This window comes from Anolis sagrei, chromosome 9, assembly GCF_037176765.1.
Source record: "Anolis sagrei isolate rAnoSag1 chromosome 9, rAnoSag1.mat, whole genome shotgun sequence".
NCBI classification, from domain to species: domain Eukaryota; kingdom Metazoa; phylum Chordata; class Lepidosauria; order Squamata; family Dactyloidae; genus Anolis; species Anolis sagrei.
Genome location: NC_090029.1, coordinates 31,903,202 through 31,929,742, shown reverse-complemented (window position 1 = coordinate 31,929,742; position 26,541 = coordinate 31,903,202). Strand labels below are relative to the sequence as shown.

Genomic DNA, 26,541 nt, shown 5'->3' with positions numbered 1-26,541 from the left:
AGCACAGATGGAGTTTTGGGGAAATAGACCTTGACATTTGGAAGTTGTAGTTATTGGGATTTGTAGTTCACCTACAATCAAAGAGCATTCTGAATCCCACAAACACAGAATTGGGGCAAACTTCCCACACAAAACCCCCATGACTAACAGAAAACACTTAAGGCCATCCAATCCAACTCCCTTCACCAGGGCAAGAAAACGTAATCAAAGCCCTCCTGACAAAGAGCCATCCAGCCATGGATATAGATTGATATATATGATTCACACACAGAGAGATATAGTATCATAGATTTGAAGGTGTGGCGCAGCAGGCTGAGTGTCAGCTGCATTAAGATCACTCTGATCAAAAGGTCATGAGTTCGAAGCCAGCCCGGGTTGGAGTGGGTTTCCAACCCATTGTGTGTAGCCTGTTGTCGACCTTTGCAACCCGAAAGACAGTTGCATCTGTCAAGTAGGAAAATTAGGTACCACCTTAAAGTGTGGGGAGGCTAAATTAACTAATTTATGAGGCCATAAAAAAGACTCCAGCAAAAAAGCATGCGGGGAATGTGGAAGTACTTCATCAGAAAAAGTTAAATAGCCTCTGTCTATGTCTGTATATGTTGTATGTCAAAATTGGCATTGAATGTTTGCCATATATGTGTGTACACTGTAATCCGCCCTGGGTCCCCTGCGGGGTGAGAAGGGCGGAATATAAAAGCTGCAAATAAATAAATAATAAATAAATTACATATATTAGAAACCAACACTTTCGCATTACTTTATTTTCCAGATCACCAGACTTGGCCACAGCAACACGTGGCAGGAGATGGCTAGTGTCATAAATAAAGAAATAAAATAAATTTAGAAGCAAGGTGTGACACCTTTTTAGCAGTGAGAATTCTAAGGATTTAAAAAGCAAAACCTTAAAATGTGTTTCTGTTGCAGAAAGAAAGAAAGAACCATGCAAAGTAGTTGGATGAAGTTCCTTTAATATACATCCCAGAATAATGGTAAGAATAAACATCTCATTCTGTTAGTATTCAAAAAACTGCAGCAAAGGTGCAAATAGCTCTCTTGTATAGAGATGAAAGGCCCTTCCAGACAGGTCGTATATCCCAGCATCTGTCCCCAGCTTTTCTGTTTATCCAGTGCGGACTCATATAATCCAATTTAAAGCAGAAAACCTAGGATCAGATCCTGGGATATAGGGCCTGTCTGGAAGGGCCCGAAGATTTCCTTCTTAAAGGCCTGTGATAAATTGGACTTGCCCTCATCTGCACCCATGCCTCTATTAAATATGTTTTCAAAAGCATTTTGAGAGTCTGAAAATCATCAGCAAGACAGGGTACAATTTGCAATGAAGCCGCAGTGGGCATTGAAACAGATCTTGTCAATTGCATAACCCCTTTAACACTCAAAAGAAGCAATGGAAACACTGCATGCTACTTACTTTGAGTAAGGCTGCCTTGGAATCTACCTGCTGAGATTCTTCAGTTGAAGTTCTTCTGCTCTTATTGTGCACTAAAAATGAAATAATATCAGTTACTTCCGAGCACAATTCAAATAATATAATAATAATAACTTTATTTTTATACCCCACCAACCACCTCCCCTATGGAACTCGGGGCTTACAAGGGACACGCCCAAGATTACAATGAAAACACATATGTAAAACACTTTAACCAATTAAAACATCAGATAAAACAGATAACAACACAATTGAAAGCAATATAAAAACAATACGGCTGAAAGAAACATAATTGAGGAATAGATTTAATGAGTGTAATACATTTTTACAGGAGCGCAGGAAAGTGCAACAGTATGGTAAACTGGACAGGAAATACTGTCATAACACATATTGACGTAGAATGTATGCCAGTGTAAAGTGCGGAACTTCAAGTAAGGACAAGAAAATTACTGGTGAGCTGCTTAGTCAAAAGCGCACCTGAACATCCAGGTTTTTAGTTGACTACGAAAGGAGGACAAGGTCAGAGCCTGTCTGATCTCCCTAGGGAGGGAGTTCCAGAGCTGGGGGGCCACCACTGAGAAGGCTCGCTCCCTTGTCCCCATCAACCGTCCATGTGACAGCGAGGGGGGGGGGAGCAGTGCCTCCCCCGAAGATCTCAAGGTGCACACTGGTTCATAGGGGAAGATGAGATCGCGAAGATAAGCAGGTCCCAAACTGTGCTGGTCTTGACCTATAAAACCCTATACGGTTCCGGACCAGCTTAGCTGTCCGAACGTATCTCCCTCTACATCCCGCCTTGCAGTTTAAGATTGGAGAGGCCCTGCCCTCGGTCCTGCCAGCCTCGCAAGTGCGCTTGGCGGGAACGAGGGACAGGGCCTTCTCGGTGGTGGCCCCATGCCTGCGGAACTCGCTCCCCAGCGAGATCAGGTCAGCATCTTCCCTCCTTTCTTTCAGAAAGAAGGTTAAATCATGGTTTGGGGACCAGGCCTTTGGACAGCAAGCATGACAGCACTTTGGGTGTTGAATGGGACTGGAATTGGCTATATGGATTGATGACAATGTTTTTAACTTAATGTTCTATTTACTGTTTTAAACTATTGTTATATTTGTTTATATTGGTATTATCAAATTGCTGCCGGTGTAAGCCGCCCTGAGTCCTCCCTCGGGGGTTGAGAAGGGCAGGTTAGAAATGTGGGAAATAACAACAACAACAACAACAACAACAACAGCCTTCTTTTTATACCCCGCCTCCATCTCCCTGAAGGGACTTGGGGTGGCTTACACACAGGACAAAATGTCCACCAAACAATAAAGCAAAATAATCCATTAAAACAAACAACACAATTAAAATAAAACATAGCAAAATATTATATTTCTTCCAATGAATTCAAGACATTATCTCGGTTTTATTCTCCCAGAGATCCTGTAAGGACAGGTCAAACTAAGACAGAACGATAGACCCAAGACTAAACTCTGACTTTCATGGTTTATTGGGGGCTTAAGCACAGATCCCCCAGTTGCCAGGTTATGCCAACAATATAAATCACTATACAGCACTTTTCCTCCTTAGGATCATGAAGTATTTTGTGTTAATTCCATTTAAAAAAATTTAGAGGTTAAAAAATATAAAGAATTTTTGACACTTACTTTGCTCTGAAAGGGCTGCTAATGAACTTCCACGATCATCAGGAAAGCTGCCACACGAACTAACAGGCCTCAGGCTGCCTTCTTTATTACTGTTGCCCTATTTAGTAAAGAGATAACCAATGTTAACAACGATTATTCTACTAAAATACATTATCTGTGCTGCCAATGTGTTATACAGTATTTTAAAAGAACCTTTTCTTTTTTTCGTGTCAGTAGCAACTTGAGAAACTGTAAGTCGCTTCTGGTGTGAGAAAATTGGCTGTCTGCAAGGATGTTGCCCAGGAGACGCCTGGATGTTTTACCATCCTGTGAGAGACTTCTCTCATGTCCCCACATGAGAACCTGGAGCCGACAGATGAGAGCTCACCCCACTCCCCGGATTTGAACCACTGACCTTTCTGACAGCAATCCTGCTGGTACAAGGGTTTAACCATTAGAGCCACTGATCTGATCGACTTACTTTTACAAGTGATGTGTAAACATTAGTTTTTATGATATTTCATTCAGTGTAAAAAGCTAGAATAAACACAACTCTAAATTTTACCTGATTCTTAGTTGCTTCCATGCTTTCTAAAATTGCTTTTCTGAAGTCTTCTTGTTGCTCCTACAAAAGTTATAAAGATTAAAAAAGTGGCTTTAATTGTCTGAATTATATCTTCTTCTTGTAATTCAGAAATTAAGATGAAATACTTTCAAATGGATTTTGCAGATTTTACCCCTAACCTGGGGGCTCTGGCTTTGTGTTCTGTAGAATGCTCTTAAAGAATTCCCTTCCCATAAACCTACTACAGGTTGCATATTTCTTATTCCAGTTGTTTTCTACCTGTGGGTCCTCAGACGTTTTGGCCTTCAACTCGTAGAAATCCTAACAGTTGGTAAACTGGCTGGGATTTCTGGGAGTTGTAGGCCAAAACACCTAGGGACCCATAGGTTATGGACCACTGCCTTATTTAGAAATCCAAAATGCTTCAAAATTGCTGAGACGGTGATAACGTTTGCTTTCTGTTGGCTCAATGTACACAACTTTTGTTTCATGCACAAAATTATGAAAAATATTGTGTTTAAAATTACTTTCGTACTATTTGTTCAAAGTGTAAATGAAACACAAATATATTTTGTATTTAGACTTGGGTCCTGTCTCCAACATATTTTCTTAGGTATATGACAATATGCTAAAATGGGAAACAAAAATCCAAAATACTGTTCTATTGTGTTATTGTTTCTCTCTTAACACTCAACTATTCTCTGATACTAGGACACTCTAATTCACAGACACCCTACTAAATTTACATAGGATGTTGCTGTTCAGTAATTTATTTATTTACTTATTTATTTATATTCCACCCTTCTCACCCCACAGGGGACTCAGGGTGGATTACAATGTACACATACATGGCAAACATTCAATGCCATAGACACACAACATATATAGACAGACAGAGAGGCAACCTAACATTCCAGCTTTTCTTGAGGGTATTCTGGCCACCAGGGGAGCTGTCCCTTCACCGAACATTTGTGACACTTATGAAGTACTTCCTCATTCTTTGCATGCTTGCTGGAGATTTTTATGGCCTCGTAAATTAGTTAAATTTGCCTCCCCACATACGCAGTACCTAATTTTCCTATTTGACAGATGCAACTGTCTTTTGGGCTGCAAAGGTCGACAGCAATCTACACAAAATTGGTTGGAAGCTCACTCTAACCTGTGCTGGCTTCGAACTCATTACCTTTTGGTCAGTAATGATCTTAATGCAGCTGACTCGCAGCCAGCTGCGCCACAGAAGCTGACTGACACTTCAATATGATATTGAATGTGCATCTACTTGTAATGTAAGCCAACTCCCATATCAGTTTATCCCCCATCATTGAATGTCTTACCTTAATACTATCACTTCTTTCTTTATTTTTCACCACAGGCTCTTTATGTCGTTGCAACTCCATACTGTCTCTGTGACCTGTGGTATCGTCACCATGTAGGAAAAATAAAGTACAGATTTAGAGAATAGGACCAAACAGACATATGTTCTCACTAAAATGTTACTGGGATGATATCTGGCTGAATTGGTGAACTATTGATTTCCATACAAAAACTGTCACCATCATTGTAATGATGAGCTTAAAAAGCTCTCTCTTTTAAAAGGCAGAATAAGTATTAGAATTTTTGCTAAATATAACTGTTCAGAAAAAGGACAGTTCAGTATTAAAGGTTTCCTAAATATAAACTTCATCCTCAAAGGATAAGAAAAAACAATGACAGATACATGGAATGTTCTCCATCTTTAGACATGAACACCATTCATAATCAATACTTCCTCTCTAAGGTCCTGAGTGTCAATGCAGTTGAAAAAATGGTATTGCGTTGACTTGCCCTTGCTCTACTTATTTGGTATCTGCACATAACCATACATGCACAGAGGCTAGGACATATTTGCCTGGATCATGACATCTGTATGTGATTTACCAATCACTTGGTTCAGGTTCATGCACATGGGATTCTCCCATCTATGCTATTTTTTTCGTGTCAGGAGCAACTTGAGAAACCGCAAGTTGCTTCTGGTGTGAGAGAATTGTCGGTCTGCAAGGACGTTGCCCAGGGGATGCCCAGATGTTTTACCATCCTGTGGAAGGCTTCTCTCATGTCCTTGCATGAGAAGCTGGAGCTGAAAGGTGGGAGCTCACCCCACTTGCTGGATTCAAATCGCTGACCTTTCGGTCAGCAGTTCAGCCAGAACAAGGGTTTAACCTTGTTATTTTCTCATTGGCATTAACCCATGCCAATGAAAAAATAACAATTAGCATGGTGAGCTACTGAGACCTCTGAAGCAATTAATAAATGTGTCCACAAGCCTAATTTTCTCCATCCAGCATTGTACAAAACCAGTATGACAAGGATGAAGATTATATTGTGAACAGGACAGACTAGCCCAGCACCAAAGCATCTGTTCTAGTAAGCATCTGTTCATTGATCAGCTTGCTAATCAATGAATTTGGTTCAGACTCCGTATAAATCTTTTGTGTCCTTAACTTTGCTAAAATTCATCCTATGTTTCAAAAGTATAGCACATGAGGGATTAGAGTTAGCACTGATGTTCATATATGTTTGGCAGGGGGAGTAGGGTAGGAGGGAGGCAGGATCTCCAATTAAACCTTGCAAATATGACTAGATATACATTTGCTCAGAGAAGAATTAAAAGCCTTAACAAGGTATAAACCAGGCATGGGCAAACTTCGGCCCTCCAGGTGCTTTGGACTTCAACTCCCAGAAATCCCAGTCATCTTATCGCCTGTTAGAAACACCTGGAGGGTCGAAGTTTGCCCATGCCTGGTTTATAAACACTTGCCACTACTACAAATGTCCACTCAGGATTATCTTGGATACAATATGCACGCGCGTGCAATGTGAGATTGGGATCATACCTCTACACCAGCCTCACATTTTTGTGCTGGGTGCCATATCTTACTGCCCATTCCATGCCAGGTGTCCCTGCGTTTGTGCTCCTACAACAGGCCTCTTCAATCTGTGGCACTCTGGCTGTTTGGGCCTTCAACTCTCACAAACCCCTATTGCAACTTGTTCAATAGTCAGGAATTTTGGGAGCTGAATTCCAAAACAACTGGAGGGCCACAGGTTGAGCATCTCTTATCCAAAAGGCTCAAGAACAGAAGTGCTTCAGATTTTAGTTTCTTTCGGATTTTAGAATATTAACTCAGATGAGATAATATCCATATCCACCACTTCAAAAATCATTTTATTTCATACCACCCTCACTTCTCATTTCTTGGTACCACAAGGACCACCCTGAAGGAAGAAGTGGGCAGCTTCACCAAAACTTTCCAGATATTTTGAGATTTCAGTATTTCGGGTTTAAGAATGTTCAACCTGAAAGAGACTTCCAGCATCAGTTAACAAGCCCAGATATTATTCTGTGGCAAATAGCCATGTTAACTTGGGAGATTCTGGGATTCACCCTCAAGTTCTCTTTATCACTATCAACTGTCCATTGCAGTTTTTTCACAAAGTTCTGTCTGTCTTTGATAATATCTTAGCTATACATTAGCAAAGGTCTGTCCTGACAGGACTTTTCGTTTGGCAATGGTGCATCTAACTTAGTGGTCTTTAACCTGTGGTCTGTGGACCACAACCTGTGGTCTGTGGACCACCAGTGATCCACAAGAACAAAAATATGGTCCGCAGCCTCACCATTACTACACAGTTGCCTCGAAACCATGCGGCAACGACAGAGAAGGGTCTCACGAAACTCTTTTATAGTGCTGAAGCAACGGGGATATCGAGAGGGGAAAGACTGACTACCCACGAAAGATTACTACAACCACATCAGTTCTTGACTATTAAATATGGTTTTCTGTGGGCAAGTAGATGGGGACTACTGGACTGAGTATGTTCTGTATCAGAAACTAAAGCAGGTGTGGTCCATCCTATGCAATTTTCTGAATCAGCAACCCAAATAACCAAATCAAATCTAAAGTTGACCAAAAACTGATTCATAACTCTTTTAGTACTAATGTTGGAGAATGGTCCCTGGTCAAAATGGTCCCTGGTCAAATAAAGGTTGGGAACCACTGATGTAACTAAATGTTACTTGGATGTATATCACTTTAACAGTTTGTTTTGCAAGACAAAAACCTGTATCCAATTGTCCCTAATAGTGCAGGACCAATGAAATCACTTCAACATATGCAAAAATTGAGTAGCCAAATTCCCTTGGCCTTAAAAATTATATATTCCAAGATGAAAAATGAAATTCCAAACTCAGGTTGAAGCAAAGAATCAACATAAACATTGTATATATCTGGTAAATATCCTTTCAATCAACGTGTCTATTCAAGTTGGGAGTTTGGCCGTGAGGACGAAGAACATCAGTAAAATGCCCTCTATAAAATGTTTATTCTTGAAAGAAACTAAATGTTGTCTTCACTAATTGCTGCTGATGTAAAGTCTTTTCTGGCCAACCAAAAAGGAACACAAAATATTCAGGTGAACTTTCACAATCATCAATAGCCAATGAACAGTATTTAATTAGTACATATTTTTTCCCAGTGCTTTAACAAACACATCTGCCACTGTTTTGAGCAGTTTTGTAAACATAAGTTAAAATGCCATTTGAGTAACTACCAAATTCAGAAAAATTTTGCTGTTAAATAAAACATACAAAATCCTACGTTTTGTTTTCTTGAGAATTCTCTTTTAGAAACTCCATCCAAAACAGTGGTAGATAATAGACCAAGAAGCATGTAGAATTGTAGCACAGAAGAACCCTTAGGTTACACAAGCAGGTGTTGCAGATGTCTTGTCCCTTAACAAAAGGAATTTCAATTTCCTTGAGGAAGAGACAATATTTTTATGCAGACGACTGTATTGAAAAAAGATATCTCCAAATCAATTGCACTGATTTGCAAAACGATAGCAAGGATTAAAATCTCTTTGTCCTGGATTACTTCTCTGTCTGAAAAATATTGTCTACAACTCAGATTTATGAAGAACGTACGCTTTTCTAAAGAAAGAACCACTTGGATAGCTTGAGAAATTCAAAAGCAAAGTGCAACCTGCAACCAAAATCCACCAAAGCGTACCATACAAGTCTTGACAATCAAACCTTGCAATTTCTGAAGATGTGCAATGATGCAGGAACCACTACAGGTTTTTCTTGATGTTTCTGGAACTCTTCTAGGAAATCCTTCAACGTCCAGCGTCCTTTTCAAACCACTACTTGGGTCAGCTCTGACCTCACTAGCGGGTGATAACTGCAATGTATGTTTGGCATCATCCTTCACCAACTTGGAAGAGGAATGGTGGCTCCATTTGTCCGAGAAGCTTTCACTATGAGCATCACTTTCGTCACAAACAAATCCACGATTAACACATCCTCCGATTTCAACACAAGGTTGAGAGGCGGAGGCGGCACAAGAAACAGAACCAAAGGCAGGGAAATAATGGCAACGAATAGCAGCTTTTGGAAGGACATGGTTGCGCTCGTTATACTTACCCACAAATGCACCAAATTCAACCGCACTCTCCCCATCACCAGCAGTCTTTGGGGCTATAACTTCTTTAATCCCTGCAGCAGGCTCTAACTGATTTTGACAACTTGGCTGAGAAGGAGTGCTCACGAAAAATTTAGTTGTTGTTGATGTGAAATGTGGCATACTGTTTAAAGAATTGCCTGTCTTTTTCGTTTTACTACTGCATTTTGGTAAGTCTGTACCCTGTATTCTTTGACGAAGTTCTGGGGGAGAAAGAGCTCTTGGAACTAAGGCACTACCTGAGGAACCTGCCCCTGGAAAGGTGAATTCATCTCCCTTGGGGAGACCCATAATCTTATATCCAGAATCTCTTTCGTTTTGCATAGAAATGTTGCACAGCACAGCATTATTACTCTCAAGGCCTCCTTGGGGGAAAGAAGATCCAAACACGTTGCCAATACTGTGCTTCCTCCACACGGAAGAACGTAGGGGACCGTCGTCAATAAAGTTCTGCGTCAAATGCTTCGAAATGCTCAACTCCCGTGTAATTTCATTGTGGACTTTGCTAGCTTCCGAAGCCTTCTGTGCGGTTAATGTCTTTAAGGTATCCACAGTCAGGGCTGATAGGTCCTGTAGGTGGCCTATTTGGGTATCTAGAGATTGCAAAGAACGTTTGATATAGTTGACTCTGTCTCCAACCTCCTTGATTTGGATGCACATGTGCTCAACACTGGAGAGAAAGGGGAAAAAAGAGGAGAAAAATTACCATATATCTGTTGCAACTCAGAGTAAGCTTCACCTTGCTTCCAAACACCACCACACAAGAGCTGTAGTTTTATAGTTTATTGAAGAAAAAATCCAAGCCACAATAAAGAATAAGCATTGCAAAGTTCCAAAGATTAAGGTTAAATGCAGAATATAGTTCCAAAGATCTTCAGGTAAAAACAGGAGACACAATCCTATTGGCGAGGTTCAAACCAGAGTCCCAGGTACAAGCAATGAAACAATTGCCCCAAGAATCACAATGCAAAAAATCCCAAGCATACTGCTTTCCAGGTTAAGGTTATTCCATGAAGCTTTCAGGCCAGTAAGCTATGCTGAACTGACACTTTCTCAGGGTTTGCATAAGCTTAAATACCTTTCTAACATGAAAACATTAGGCTCTCATCATCAAAAAAGCACTGCGATGACCTTTCACCAAGCTGGCTTCTCATCTGCCGGCCAGACAAGAACTCTGCCTGACCCTCAGATCAAGACGAGCTTGCCGGGTCAAGTCACTATCTACACTTTCGGTATCAGCGTGGGAAGGCACCTGCTTGCTATCTCCTTCGTTAAAATTCCTTTCTGCTGTGAACGGCTGTGTTGACACTGCACTGTCTATGGGAGCCTCAGAAGCAGGCCCAGAGATTCGAGGCACAGACAGAGAACCAGGAATCTGAATCCGAGCAGGAATCTGAATCCCATCATCCTCATCATCAGAAAACAGCTCAGCCACAACAATATCCTCGAGTAGAAGCCAGGTTTTTCAGCCATTTTTAAGACTAAAAAAGGCCCCTCGACTTATACATGAGTCAAAGCTATTTAATATTTTACTCTTTTTATTATTATTATTATTATTATTATTATTATTATTATTACTACTAGTTATCCCCTGCCACGCGTTGCTGTGGCCCACATGGGTGTGTGTGTGGGAGGTTTGGCCCAATTCTATCATTGGTGGGGGTTCAAAATGCTCTTTGATTGTAGGTGAACTATAAATCCCAGCAACTACAACTCCCAAATGTCAAGATTCTATTTTCCCCAAACTCTACCAGTGTCTACATTTGGGCAGATTTGTGTATTTGTGTAGAGTTTGGTCCAGATCCATCATTGTTTGAGTCCACAGTGATTTCTGGATTTAGGTGAACTACAACTACAAAACCAAAGGATACTGCCTACCAAACTCGTTGAGTATTTTCTGTTGGTCATGGGAGAACTATGTGCCAAGTTTGGTTCAATTCCATCGTTGGTGGGGTTCAGAATGCTCTGTGATTGTAGGTGAACTATAAATCCCAGCAACTACAACTCCCAAGTGACAAAATCATTTTTTTTAGGGAAGGACATACATTGGGCTGTTAGGTGTCTTGTGTCCAAATTTGGTGTCAATTCGTCCAGTGGTTTTTGAGTTCTGTTAATCCCACAAATAAACATTACATTTTTATTTATATAGATTATTATCATTATTATTATTACATTTATTATTTTACTCTATTTATTATCATTATTACATTTATTATTTCAATTACATTTATTATTTTACTTTATTGTTATTATTAACTTCCATTATTTTACTCTATTATTATTTTTATTACATTTATTATTTTGCTCTCTTTATTATTATTGGAAGGTTACGTAAGGACATTTACGCTGAAGATTAGAACAATGGTTTAATCAGAGTTTAACAGTCTTATCTTAAATTACAGTTTTATTTAAATATTCCCAAACATGTAACCTATTGATGCCTCAACTAATGCAATTTTATTTGTATCTATTTCTATTTTGAAATTTGCCAGTAGCTACAGCACTTCCAAGCTTGGCTTATACTTGAGTCAATACGTTTTCCAAGTTTTTGTGGTAAAATTAGGGGTCTTGGCTTACATTTGGGTCACTTTATATTCGAGTATATACTGTAATAAATTAAACTGGGTTCTTGTAGGTTTTTCGGGCTATATGGCCATGTTCTAGAAGCATTATCTCCTGACGTTTCACCTGCATCTACGGTTCCGGCCCAAAATACCTTGAGAACCGCATCTCGGCCTACGAGCCCACGAGGACCTTGAGATCATCTGGGGAGGCCCTTCTCTTGGTCCCGCCTGCCTCACAGGCACGCCTGGCGGGGACAAGAGAGCGGGCCTTCTCGGTGGTGGCCCCCCGGCTATGGAACTCCCTCCCTGCTGAAATCAGACAGGCGCCTTCCCTCATGGCCTTCCGCAAGGGCCTGAAAACCTGGCTCTTCGAAAAGGCCTTCAACTAAGTGCTATGTTCTTGGAATGACCACCGGAATGGACTATGACTACGAGATTGTTATGACCCTAACAAGACGAAGCGGATTTTTAGTTTAATTAGCTGTGTATTAGTAGGATGTGTGTTGTGGTCCTGATCTATTGTAAACTGTTGTCTTCTATGTTCTATGTTTTGTACACCGCCACGAGTCGCCCTCGGGCTGAGAGTGGCGGTTAACAAGTGCAAATAATAAATAAAATAAATAAATAAGCATCCTCAGAGGTTGTGAAGTCAATTAAACCTTTCCATCAAGGCCATACAGCTGAAATGGAATTACTGTTGTTTTATAAGGTGGCTGCCCTGAGTATAAATGCAATGTTTAAATATTGATTCATAAAGTCACCTACCGTTCAGAAGTTAGTCTAATTCTCTCTTCGCTCCCACAATGGAATTTGTCATCTTTTTCATTGAAATACATCTCAACACATAACTCCTCAAAATCATGAAGTTTCTTTTGATCTTCTTCGGTTAGAAACAATTCTGGAGATTGAAACAAATTGTGTTTTAGAATCCTACCACACAGCAGAGGTAAGGATAACGGTATTAAGACCATGAAAGTGAATGAATAACGGAGATTTAGCTCAAATTTTAAAAGTAACAGAATCCTACATATATATTTTAGGAAGAATTATATTCCAGTACTAGCTGTCCCCTGCCACGCATTGCTGTGGCCCATATGGGGGTTCTGTGTGGGAGGTGTGGTCCAATTGTATTGTTGGTGGGGTTCAGAATGCTCTGTGATTGTAGGTGAACTATAAATCCCAGCAACTACAACTCCCAAATGTCAAGATTCTATTTTCCCCAAACCCCACCAGTGTTCACATTTGGGCATATTGAGTCTTCGTGTAGAGTTTGATCCAGATCCATCATTTTTTGAGTCCACAGTGATCTCTGGATGTAGGTGAACTACAACTCCAAAACCAAAGGACACTGCCCATCAAACCCTTCCAGGATTTTCTGTTGGTCATGGGAGAACTGTGTGCCAAGTTTGGTTCAATTCCAAGAATACTCCTTGATTGTAGATAAACTATAAATCCCAGCAACTACAACTCCCAAATGACAAAATCAATTTTTTGAATGAAGGACATACATTGGGTTGTTAAGTGCCTTGTGTCCAAATTTGGTGTCAATTCGTCCAGTGGTTTTTGAGTTCTGTTAATCCCTCAAACGAACATTACATTTTTATTTATACAGATTATCTGTTGGTCATGGGAATTCTGTGTACCAAATTTGGTTCAATGTCATCATTGGTAGAGTTCAGAATGCTCTTTTATTGTAAGTAAACTATAAATCCCAGCAACTACAACTCCCAAATGACAAAATCAACCCCCCTCCCCAAACCATACCAGTATTCAAATTGGGGCGTATCGGGTATTTGTGCCAAATTTGATCCAGTGAATGAAAATACATCCTGCGTATCAGATATTTATTATAATTATATATTTTATATTACATGTAATATTACTAATAATATTACAATATAATGGTATAGTACAATATAGTAATATATAATACTGATATTGTGCTATGCTAATAATATAATATAATATAGTGTATATACATATAATATTTATAATATTATAATATAATACCATATAATATTACTAATAATAATATGATATTATAACTATATATTTTATATCACATGTAATATTACTAATAATATTACTCTATAATGGTATAGTACAATATAGTACGATTTGCTCAGGTTGACTTTGCCTTCTTCTGAGTCTGAGAGAGTGTGACTTTGAGGATTTGAACCCTGGTCTCCAGAGTAATAATACTGATATTATGGTATGCTAATAATACAATATATTGTATGTATATATATATCTTGTAAGCTGCTCTGAGTCCCCTTCAGGGTGAGAAGGGTGGCATATAAATGTCGTAAATAAATAAATAAATATTTACATTACAATTTGTAACAGTAGCAAAATTACAGTTATTAAGTAGCAAGGAAAATAATATTATGGTTGGGGGTCACCACAACATGAGGACCTGTATTAAGGGGTCATGGCATTAAGAAGGTTGAGAACCTCTGTGCTCTAGGGTAATAGCTCCAATTAGTCCAACGGGCGGCAGCCACGGTATTAACAGGAGCAGGGCGCAGGGAGCATACAACTCCTCTGCTGTACCAGCTCCACTGGCTACCGATTAGCTACCGAGCCCAATTCAAAGTGCTGGCTTTGACCTTTAAAGCCCTAAACGGTTCTGGCCCTACATACCTATCCGAACGTATCTCGGCCTATCAGCCCACCAGGACCCTAAGATCTTCAGGAGAAGCCCTTCTCTCCATCCCGCCTGCTTCACAAGTGCGGCTTGCGGGAACGAGAGATAGGGCCTTTTCTGTGGTGGCCCCCCGGCTTTGGAATGCCCTCCCTACTGAAATAAGATCAGCCACCTCGCTAATGGCATTTCGGAAAAAACTGAAAACTTGGATGTTCGAGCAAGTTTTCAACTAATTCCGATGTGATGATGTTTTGATCATGGACTAGCAATCAAGGATAACGAATTGGATTACGACTTTAACTATGAGATGTTCCGGTCTGTATTGGTGGCCCAATACTATGTATGTATATGTATGTATTTTTATATTTTATTTTATATTTTTAAAGTGAATATTGTATTTTTAAATATGTTGTAAACCGCAATGAGTCGCCGCACAGGCTGAGATATTAGCGGTATACAAGTGTACTAAATAAATAAATAAATAAATAATAAACAAGAGAAGAATGTTGTTTATTAAGCTCTAGGAGAACCATTGTGGTATAAAAGTTTGAGTGTTGGACTACAGCTCTGGAGACCAGGGTTCAAATCCTCAAAGTCGCACTCTTTCAGACTCAGAAGAAGGCAAAGTCAACCTGAGCAAATCTTACTAGGAAAACTTCATCTTATACTTTAGGGTCATTAAAGGTCAGAAACAATTTGAAGGCACAACCACAACAACCCAACAACCAGTTTTCTCATACAGAAACCAATCACTGTATTTTGAATAATAGAAAGAATGAATTACGTTATGCATTTTTAATATGTTCTTACTTGGCCCGTCTGAAGTTTTGTCCTTCTTTCTTTGCTTGCATATACAACAGAACAAAGATGCCATGTGGCTCAGGATAATGAGAGGAGGAGGGAGGATAGGTTTCTCATGATAAGCCATGACAAAATGATAACGCTGGTATTTCCATACAATGTTGGAAATAGATTTCACTTGTAAGTATACGTTGCTAAAAAAGAAGAAAAAAAGTCATAATAGTTTATTAACCGCCCTGAGTCTGTTTGGGGAGATAAGGCGGGTTATAAATCAAGATTATTATTATATACGCAACAAGATTAATACTCAGCAAACACGATCACTATGCTGTTGTATTGGATCACAGGTCGGACACTTCCCAAATGTCTAGGAATGTGTAATATATTGGCAAATAATGTCTCCAAGTAGGGTGACCTTCTGCAGCTGACAGATGGTAATTTTGTCAGCGCTTATTGTTTTTAAGTGCTGGCCAAGGTCTTTAGGCACTACACCCACTGTGCCAATCACCACTGGGACCAACTTTACTGGTTTGTGCCAGAGTCTTTGCAGTTCAATCTTTAAATCCTCATATCGTATTAATAATAATAATAATAATAATAATAATAATAATTCAGTCTACTCAAGGCCCATTTATTATTATTATTATTATTATTATTATTATTATTATTATTATTATTATTATCTAGCCTTAAAACATGGTTTTTTAAATGGGCCTTGAGTAGACTGAATTATTATTATTATTATTATTATTATTATTATTATCTAGCCTTAAAACATGGCTTTTTAAATGGGCCTTGAGTAGACTGAATTATTATTATTATTATTATTATTATTATTATTATTATTATTATCTAGCCTTAAAACATGGCTTTTTAAATGGGCCTTGAGTAGACTGAATTATTATTATTATGATTAATAATAATAATAAACTTTATTTGTACCCCGCTGCCATCTCCCCAAGGGACTCGGTGCGGCTTTCATGAGGCCAAGCCCAAAGTACATGAAACAAAACATCAATAAACACAACATCAATAAACGATCAATAAAATACAAATCATATAAATCACATAAACAAAAAACAATCAATAGTGACATGAACAATTTTAAAAATGGCCAGGCCAAATTTAATAGATTAAAATTGAAAATATGCTGACGTGAACAAGGTAAAATATAACTAGGATAGGATTTTTCGGAGAGAAATGAGGGAGCACAGTCCATCCTAAGTCAGTATTAAAGTGCATTGTGAGGACATATTGCTGAGTTCTCCTTATTCTGAGAAGGCACACTGGAACAGCCACGTTTTCAGGCTCCTCGTAAAGACTGCCAGCGTTGGGGCATGTCTAATGTCCCTGGGAAGTGAGTTCCAGAGTCGGGGGCCACCGCCAAGAAGGCGCTCTCCCTCATCCCCTCCAATCGCGCCTGCGAAGGAGATGGGAGCGTGAGCAGGGCCTCTCCAGATGATCAAAGAGATCGTGTGGGTTCGCACACAGAAATGCGGTCACGCAGGTAGGTGTGAAAAGGTTTGGAGAGTGAGGACTAACCTAATAATAACATGTATATCCAGTTATGCACCATGGCTAAAATATATTAACTTTGCAGTTTGATAAATGTTCAAAAATGACTGTAACCAAAGTTTTTTTTTAAAGTTATGCAGTAGTGTTTTAGTATGAAAAATGATCTCAGGACCTACTAACAATCACTTTACATACTCATCTAGGCAATACCGGAAAAAGGTACAGGAAAGTCATCATCGGTTGAACTTCTTCACATAATATTACAAGCAACCATTTACTAATCAAAGTATCATATGAAATATATACATACTTGAAAAAGGCGATGAGAAGATTGACCATGATAATATACTGTACAAAAAGGTAGACAGCCTGAAGAAATGGTGTCAGCCACGCTCCTGTCACACAGAGGTCTTTAACTTCAGAATTTTTCGCACATACTTTGAGGAAATAAGTTAAAATAGTTAGTAGCTTTTGCAGTTTAATCGATGGTGCAATATATATATATATATATATATATATATATATATATATATATATAGTATTTCAGTTCAATGTATTATCGAAAGCTTTCATGGCCAGAATCACTGGGTTGTTGTAGGGGTTTTTTTAGGCTATATGGCCATGTTCTAGAGGCATTCTCTCCTGACATTTTGCCTGCATCTATGGCAAGCATCCTCAGAGGTTGTGAGGTCACTACCTCTGAGGATGCTTGCATAGATTCCTCTAGAACATGGCCATATAGCCCGAAAAAACCTACAAAAACCCAGTATTTCAGTTGTGTTGCTGTATTTCAGAAGAAGACAATTAAGACAATCATAGTGTTGGAAGAGACCCCATAGATCATTCAGTCCAACCCCATTCTGCCAAGAAGCTAGAAAATCACATTCAAAGCATCCCCAACAGATAGCCATCCACCCTCTATTGAAAAGCCTCCAAAGAAGGAGCCTCCACTACACTCCAGGGCAGAGAGTTCCACTGCTGAACAGCTCCCACTGTTAGGATGCTCTTTCTAATGTTCATGTTAAATCTCCTTTCCCATAGTTTGAAGCCATTGTTCCGCATTCTAGTCTCCAGGGCAGCAGAAAACAAGCTTGCTCCCTCCTTGCTATGACTAAGAGCGCTAATTAATTAATATCTTCTACTTTATCATGCAAGTGGAAATGGCCCAAACTCCTAGGCATCTCCTGGCGATTTTCCCAATGAGGTGATGTATTCATTATTTATTTATTTGAAACTTTTATATCCCGATCTTCTCTACCTCTGCATAGGGACTCAGACCAGCTAACAGCAAAGATTCAATGCTAACACTCAAAATCTAAAACATAATACCCAACATTAAGTTACCAATTACATTACATAAATTCAGTATTTCAGTTGTGTTGCTGTATTTCAGAAGAAGACAATTTAGAAAATCATAGAGTTGGAAGAGACCCCGTGGATCATCCAGTCCAACCCCATTCTGCCAAGAAGCAGGAAAATCACATTCAAGTTCTTCAAGGAGCAGAAAATGAGCTTGCTCCCTCCTCCCTAGGACTTTCCCTCACATAACCCATAAAATTCATACAGTTGCCAATACAATGTCTCTAACAAAATGCTGATCAATAGAAAAAGATTTTATTTTTCAAAAAATACAGCACATTTGTTTATTACATCTATACCAGGTGTGGGCAAACTTGGCTCATCGGGTGTTTTGGACTTCAACTCCCACAATTTTGAGGAATGGGTTTTAAATATATTGAAACATTTCATTTATGGGATTTAAATATATTCAAAAAATTCAAAGTGCTGGTCTTGGCCTATAAAACCCTATACGGCTCCGGCCCAGCTTACTTATCCGAACGTATCTCTCACTACGTTCCACCTCGTAATTGAATATCTACTGGGGAGGCCCTGCTCTCGGTCCCACCAGCATCTCAAACGCGTCTGGTCGCGACGAGGGACAGGGCCTTCTCGGTGGTGACCCCCCGCTTGTGGAATTCGCCCCCCCCCCGCGAGATTAGATTGGCGTCCTCCCTTACTTTTATGAAAAAACTAAAGACGTAGTTTTGGAGCCAGGCACAGCAGCACTTTAGGCACTGAACTCGGACAATAGGATTGTTATGAAAATTGGAAATGGCTATGTGACTTGTGATTATGTGATTAGTTTTATGTGATCATGTAATTTTAATTAATATCACTGTTTAATCGTTATGTAATAGGATTTTATATTGTTGGTTTGTATCGTTATTGATACTGCTAGCATTGAATTGTTGCCTGTGTTAGCCGCCCTGAGTCCCCCCCCCTCGGGGGTGAGAAGGGTGAGGTAGAAATGGTGTAAATAAATAAATAAATTATATTACTGTACTTCAACATTAAGCACCCGATTTCAAAAACTTCCAACATATTCTCTTATAAATGGAATTATGTCTCAAAGATCAAGTAAAAAAAATCTGGTTTCTACATAAGAGGAGGAGGAAAGTCTTACCATCAATTTCATAGGCATACACTTCACCAAAGATCATCCAGTATGGCTGAAACACGATATCTTTTGCTAGAATCCAGGATGGCTCTTCGTTAGGATAAAGTATTGCCTTCCTAGGGACTCCAAAGCTGAGCAAAACAAGTGCCATAATAACTACAATGTAGAACATGTTGGCCACCTGTTAAAAACAGAATTTAGAGTGAAGCAGAAGACATGGGATTCACACATGTAGTATGACTACTAAACATGCAGAAGTTATTGGAAATCTGCTTAGTAAATAAAAGGTGGGAACAGCAATATAATGGCACATACACTGAGAGTAAAGTTTGAATTACCAACAAGTGATGAAATGTGCAACCTCAGCCTATATGTGTGTGTGTGTGATTAAGCATGTAAAATTCTAATATTTACAATATCAGAAAAACAGGGGTAAAAGTGTGGATGGGGAAATACTATCACAAGTAAATAGAAATATAAGATAGCAGAAAAGGGTGAAAAAAGAAAATATGTTTATATGTACGCCCAAATTGCTATGGATCTCAGGAAGAAAAGAGGATAAAGGAGAGAGAGAAATAAAATTTGACTTCCAATCTTCTCCACCGTGGTCTACATTTTCCTTTCTTGTTTCTTTGTATTATTATTCTCCCCTCTTTAATGTTTTCCAATGATATTTTTTCTCCTTATTTTCAATTTAGTTCTATTACCAATTTTATTTTTTTCTTAATGATATCCAGTCCATTGTGTTTGGATACCCACCTAAATGTTTATTTAATAGTTGTGTTAATTTTTCCATAATAATTATGTCAGTTATTTCAACATCCATTGTTCTTTTGTAGGTAATCTTTTATTCGACAGTGTCAGGCATACGTTATTCTGGCCGCTGACACTAAATCATTAAATAGTCTATCTTTATTTTTGTCCATTTCTATGTCAATAATTCCCAGTAGAACGTATTCTGGTTTTAACAGTATTTTTATGTCATCTGAATTTTTCTTGAATTTCTTTCCAATTTTTTTTCACTATTTTGCAGGTATACCACATGTGGGAAAAAGTCCCTGCATGGTCTTCACATTTCCAACATTTATCTTGCATATTTGAGTAGGTAAAAAAGGTAAAGGTTTTCCCCTGACATTAAGTCCAGTCATGTCCGACTCGTGGGGTCGGTGCTCATCTCTATTTCTAAGCCGAAGAGCCGGTGTTGTCTGTAGATGCCTCCAAAGTCATGTGGCCAGCATGACTGCATGGAGTGCCGTTACCTTCCCACCGGAGCATGTTTTCGAACTGCTAGTTTGGCAGAAGCTGGAGCTAACAGCAGGAGCTCACCCTGCTGCCCGGAGTTGAACTGATGACCTTTTGCTCAGCAAGTTCAGCAGCTCAGCGGTTTACCCACTGCACGACCGAGTAACATTTTGATAATTTATACAGTGCTATGTACCATCGGTACATCATTTTATATCAATTTTCTTACCAAGTTATAAGAACAGGTAATTTTTAATTTTTGGTTCCATAGTTTTCCCATTCTTCTAGTTTAATTGTATGTCCAGTAATAGCAGCCCATTTGATCATGCAGCCCTTTACTTGTTCTGTTTCTGTCGACCATTCTAATAATTTTTAATATATTTTCATTATTAATTTTTATCTGTCTTCAATATCTCATCCCAGAAGGTATCACTCTCTGGGAAACCTCAGCTTATATTAACAGATGGCAAAGGAACCTTTCACACAGGTAGCCAGAACTCAGAGCGAGAGAAAAATAGTGTTAATGCTATTTGTGGTTGTACTTTACACTTCAGTTTGAATTTAAAATACAATGAGTGCAGTAATAGTTGGACATTTTAATACAAATAAAAAAAGAGCAATAATGTTATTTTTGTTAAAAGAACTTACCATTTTCCCAATCATCATGACGTAAGGTCCAGCATGTTGGTTTACAGCCAGAAAATCCAGTAATCGCACATACCAAAAGATTATATTCAGACAGTAGATTAATCTTCCAGCAACAAACACATAATTGACTTGATATGTTTTTTCATCAAAGTCCCCTTTTGCTCCAAATCTTAGTACAAAACCAATGAAGAAGGTGATAATGGCTATTGTATCGCTGACATTGAAATAATCACTGAACCACACTTTAATCTTCTGACTAATCTTCCCAGCCTCCGACATAAAGATCTGTGTTAAAAATAATAAGAGATTAAGCAGAGTCAGCTTGGTCTAATACAGCGTTTCTCAACCTGGGGGTCGCAAAGGGGTGTCAGAGGGGTCGCCAAAGATCATCAGAAAACACAGTATTTTCTGATGGTCATCTGGATTCCATGTGGGAAGTTTGAGCCAATTCTATCGTTGGTGGAGTTCAGAATGTTCTTTGATTGTAATGAACTATAAATCCCAGCAACTACTACTCCCAAAAGTCAAGGTCTATTTTCCCCAGGCTTCACCAGTGTTCACATTTGTGCATATTGAGTATTTGTGCCAAGTTTGGTCCAGATCCACCATTGCGTGAGTTCACAGTGCTCTCTGGATATAGGTAAACTACAACTCCCAAACTCAAGGTCAATACCCATCAAACACTTCCAGTGTTTTCCGTTGGTCATGGGAGTTCTGTGTGGCAAATTAGGTTCAAATCCATCGCTGGTGGAGTTCAGAATGCTCTTTGATTATAGGTGAACTATAAATCCCAGCAATTACAACTCCCAAATTACAAAATAAATCCTCCCCCAACCCCACTAGCATTTACATGTGGGTGCATTGGGTATTTGTGCCCAGTTTGATCCAGTGAATGAAAATACATCTTGCATGTCTAATTATGATGTATAACAGTAGTAAAATGACTGTTATGAAGTAGCAACAAAAACAATGTTATGGTTGGGGGTCACCACAACATGTGGGATTGTATTAATGGTTGACGGCATTAGGAAGGTTGAGAACCACTGGTTAAAAGGGCCAGAGCCCATATTAGCTTTATATGCATTGAATGTGTTGGCTTCATAGTCAACTCGAGAGTGCAAATGCTACAGACACAAACCCACCTCACGAATTTTCTCAACAGCCAACGTGAAAATGTATGAAATGACAATCCATTCTTGAACTGAAGGCAGCTCTCCCATTTTCACAAGAACCACAAAAGTGTAAAGCATCAGGAATCCTAAGTATGCCAACTACAAAAAAAAAGCAAAATGTAAATAAAGATTATGCACAATTGTTCCATGATTTCCCCCCCTCCAAAAAAGTTGAACAAAAAACCTCACCGTGTTAAACCAGAACTTTACTATTGGTGCATGATAGAAGGCATAAAATTTCCGTGTTATGGGCAGCCTCTTGGGTTTTATCACTGTCTCCATGTCATGCTTCTCTTCCATGCTGTCCATGATCCGTACTTCTTTAAACACATCCTGATACAAAAACAGCACTTTTTCAAAATCATGTATAAAGAATACAATTATTTTTTTCCGGTAAAAATATATTGCATTGGACTGAGACTCGGCCATCCTTAAAGAAGTCCCATGGAAGTCAAGGAACCTTAAGGCAGTCATGACTAAATTGTCTCACTGATTTCATTTGGTGCTTTCAAAGTTCGGCTCAGACTGCATCTGATCGGTTTTAAGAGTTTTAACTGTTTGGAGAAGGAGGAGAAATAGGAGAAGGAAAAGGAAAAAGAAAAGGAGAAGGAAAAGGAGGAGAAATAGAAGGAGGAAAAATAGAAGGAGAAGGAAAAGGAGAAAGAAAAGAAGGAAAAAAGTAGAAGGAGAAGGAGAAGGAGGAGAAATACAAGAAGGAAAAGGAAAAAAGAAAAGGAGAAGGAAAAGGAGGAGAAATAGAAGGAGAAGGAAAAGGAAAAAGAAAAGGAGAAGGAAAAGGAGGAGAAATAGAAGGAGGAAAAATAGAAGGAGAAGGAAAAGGAGAAAGAAAAGAAGAAGGAAAAAAGTAGAAGGAAAAGGAGAAGGAGGAGAAATACAAGAAGGAAAAGTAGAAGGAAAAGGAGAAGGAGAAGGAGGAGAAATAGAAGGAGAAGGAAAAGGAAAAAAGAAAAGGAGAAGGAAAAGGAGGAGAAATAGAAGGAGAAGGAAAAGGAAAAAGAAAAGTAGAAGGAAAAAAGCAGAAGGAAAAGGAAAAGGAGGAGAAATAGAAGGAGAAGGAAAAGGAGAAAGAAAGGGAGAAGGAAAAGAAGGAGAAATAGAAGGAGGAAAAATAGAAGGAGAAGGAAAAGGAGAAAGAAAAGTAGAAGGAAAAAAGAAGGAAAAGGAAAAGGAGGAGAAATAGAAGGAGAAGGAAAAGGAGAAAGAAAGGGAGAAGGAAAAGAAGGAGAAATAGAAGGAGGAAAAATAGAAGGAGAAGGAAAAGGAGAAAGAAAAGTAGAAGGAAAAAAGCAGAAGGAAAAGGAGAAGGAGAAGGAGGAGAAATAGAAGGAGAAGGAGAAGGAAAAAGAAAGGGAGAAGGAAAAGGAGGAGAAATAGAAGGAGAAGGAAAAGGAGAAGGAAGAGAAATAGAAGAAGGAAAAGGAAAACAAGGAGAAATAGAAGGAGGAGGAAGAGAAGGGGAATCTACAATATAGGAGCATGCACATGTGCATGAAGTTACCATTGGTATCTCTTCTGCTATGTTTTGGAAGTTGTTTTCACTGTCTTCCATTGTCATCTGATGTGCATCCTGAGACTGAGGAATATGGGACATTTCTGCCTTGGTTTTGTATTCCAGCATTAGGATGGTAGGAGGGAGCAAGATGCTCAGTATCACCTGTAAAATGTATCCACTGTGTCATTCAAAATTAAATTTCAAATCAGAGGTACTATTAAAGAAACAAATAGAACAACCCAGCACACATAAGCCTCTGCACCCTGGTTTGTTTTTAGCAAAATGTATCAGGTAGCAAGTAAAATATGTAGAATGATTACATTTTAATTTTTATGCACACGATACCTTGTAGAATTATTGAAAAAATACGCAGTTCCTCAATATTTGCTGCCTTCTGCAGTCAATGTATATAATTAAGTTAGTCATACTTCCGTGAAATACATAGAAATGAATTCTGGAGCATAGAATCATAGAGTTGGAAGAGACCTCATGGGCCATCCAGTCCAACCCCATTCTGCCAAGAAGCAGGAATATTGCATTCAAAGCACACCCATCTTCATCTAAGAAAAGGGGTATTACTCCTAGTTGATTAAGTAAGCAAATGAGAGGTGACAAAGTGGAACACAGGATAGACAACAGTGCATCCTATTTTTAAAAATGCTACTTAAAGGTTATTTTTGTAACAACTCTACTTTTTTTTTAGACAATGTTAACATAGTGCGATATGGTAAAATTTCAATATGGCATGCTTAGAAATGCAGCTCCGCTACTGTTAATCTAGGTTATACAGTTCCCTTAACATAACACCATTTTGAGAACGTACGACCCCATTTACATCCTAGTGATTTCTCCGAATTCATCAGGCCCTCTCATTTGCTCGTCTTCGGAGTTTGAATACCAATACAGACAGTTTCTACATCACATTTTTTACTTTACTACCTGCAGAAAGCTTAATGACATTTCAAATTTTACAACGCTATTTCAGTCTGTTAATGGTTCACCACTAAATTTTTAGTAGTATATTAGTTCTCATGATGATCTAGATATCCATCTCTGATTAAGAGCTACTTGCCTGATTTCTGCCTTCTACCTTTCTGTACCTTTTTTTAAAAAATAAAGCATCAAAAGAAGAGTTATTGTTCATTCCAATATCACCTACACCTTTGTTTTCATGCAAGCCTAAGATTACACTGAGGAAGATTTTGCATGGCTGCATGTTCAATATATCGCCTTTCATTTAAGCATCGCTATAGTGATAATAAAAATGACGCCGAATCTTAAAAACCATTTACCTTGTACCATGAATTCTTCCTCATGTTCAGTCTTCCCATCCACATATCAGACAACAACATTTGCGTACAGGTATGAGCTACAAAAGGGCGAAGACGTGAAGACACTGCAAGTTTAAGGCAGGTGGCGTTACTCCAGTTTTTCAGTTCGTATGTTAGCAACTTCATAGCCATCGTTTCATCTTGGCGAAATGACTGCTCTAGTAGCTCAACTGCCAGCTGTCCAAATTCACTGGGGGATTACAAGATATAGATATGGTGAACATGTTATGTCATGTACAGCAGAAATGCAAATGTCACCATCTGTATTATATCTCAAATATTTTTTTGGTTTTTTAAATCATGTCAGAATCGACTTGAGAAACTGCAAGTCGCTTCTGGTGTGTGAGAACTGGCCGTCTGCTGAGACGTTGCCCAGGGGACACCCAGATGTGTGACCATCCTGTGGGAGGCTTCTCTCATTCCCTACATGGGAAGCTGGAGCTGGCAAATGGGAGCTCACCCCGCCTCCCGAATTCAAACTACCTACCTTATGACTACACAGAGAAAGACAACCTATGTGACTTCAGATTCAATGACTTGAATAATATTAAAACAGCTTTAAAATCATGGATCATGAAGTAAAACCCTGAATTTTTCCAAAATGTTTGTGATGCCTGGGTTAAACAGTGGTGGAAATGTGTAAAAATTGATGGTGACTATGTTGAACAGTAGTTTTGAGTAGAGAATAGTTCAGGCTATGATCTGTAGTAACTTCTGCTCTTATATGTTCATTCATAATGCTTTTATGACATAAGAGGCAAAGCTTTCTGACCCATCCTCATCTCTCTCTCTCTCTCTCTCTCTCTCTCTCTCTCTGAGAGACAGCTTTTATCCTAGAGCTGTGTCTATGTTGAATTCCATGGTTTTGCACTGATGTGGCATTGGGGTCTGTACGGTGGTGGTTGGGGTGTGTTGTTTTGTGGTGTGTGCAGGGGAAGACATTTAATTCCATGTGCAATAGTACAATGACAACAAAGCTATTCTATTTTGGCTGGAGTTTCACTTAAAAATGTACCTGTTCCGACTTACATACAAATTCAACTTAAGGACAGACCTACAGAACTTATCTTGTTTGTAACTTGAAGATTGCTTGTATTTCATCTTTTCTGATTTCTACACTTAACTTCTACGTTATTTTATCCTCAAAGCAGCCAATAAAAAACAACAAGCTTGACTGAATTTATGTGAGTTTTCTGGGCTGTCTGGCTATGCTCCAGAAGCATTCTCTCCTGACATTTCACCCACATCTATGGCATGCATCCTCAGAGGTTGTGAGGTCTGTTGGAAATTAGGCAAATGTGGTTTATATATCTGTGGAATGCCCAGGGTGGGAGAAAGAACTCTTGTCTACTTGAGGCAAGTGTGAATGTAGCAATTGCCCAGCAATTTTTTTCTCATTGACTATTTAGTGCCAAACTGAGCTCGTGAGAACTAAGACACACTTTGAGCTCTTCAGATAAAATATTGAGTGCAATAAATGGAATAAAAATAACCATTAGAAACCAGAAGGA

At 38.9% G+C, this 26,541-nt stretch overlaps 1 protein-coding gene across 1 annotated transcript in view; it reads right to left on the bottom strand.

The window, feature by feature from the left end:
- Positions 1-26,541, bottom strand: part of TRPM7 (transient receptor potential cation channel subfamily M member 7) — a 96,737-nt gene that overhangs the window by 15,023 nt on the left and 55,173 nt on the right. The window contains exons 17-30 of the mRNA XM_060755235.2: positions 24,992-25,220; positions 23,706-23,861; positions 22,376-22,519; positions 22,157-22,285; positions 21,015-21,299; positions 19,131-19,305; positions 16,977-17,103; positions 15,161-15,345; positions 12,469-12,601; positions 9,103-9,809; positions 4,976-5,052; positions 3,642-3,701; positions 3,098-3,194; positions 1,433-1,503 (exon numbers count right to left, since the gene is read on the bottom strand). Of these exons, the coding sequence (XP_060611218.2) occupies positions 1,433-1,503; positions 3,098-3,194; positions 3,642-3,701; positions 4,976-5,052; positions 9,103-9,809; positions 12,469-12,601; positions 15,161-15,345; positions 16,977-17,103; positions 19,131-19,305; positions 21,015-21,299; positions 22,157-22,285; positions 22,376-22,519; positions 23,706-23,861; positions 24,992-25,220 (2,575 nt within the window). The remainder of the gene's footprint in view (positions 1-1,432; positions 1,504-3,097; positions 3,195-3,641; positions 3,702-4,975; positions 5,053-9,102; positions 9,810-12,468; positions 12,602-15,160; positions 15,346-16,976; positions 17,104-19,130; positions 19,306-21,014; positions 21,300-22,156; positions 22,286-22,375; positions 22,520-23,705; positions 23,862-24,991; positions 25,221-26,541) is intronic.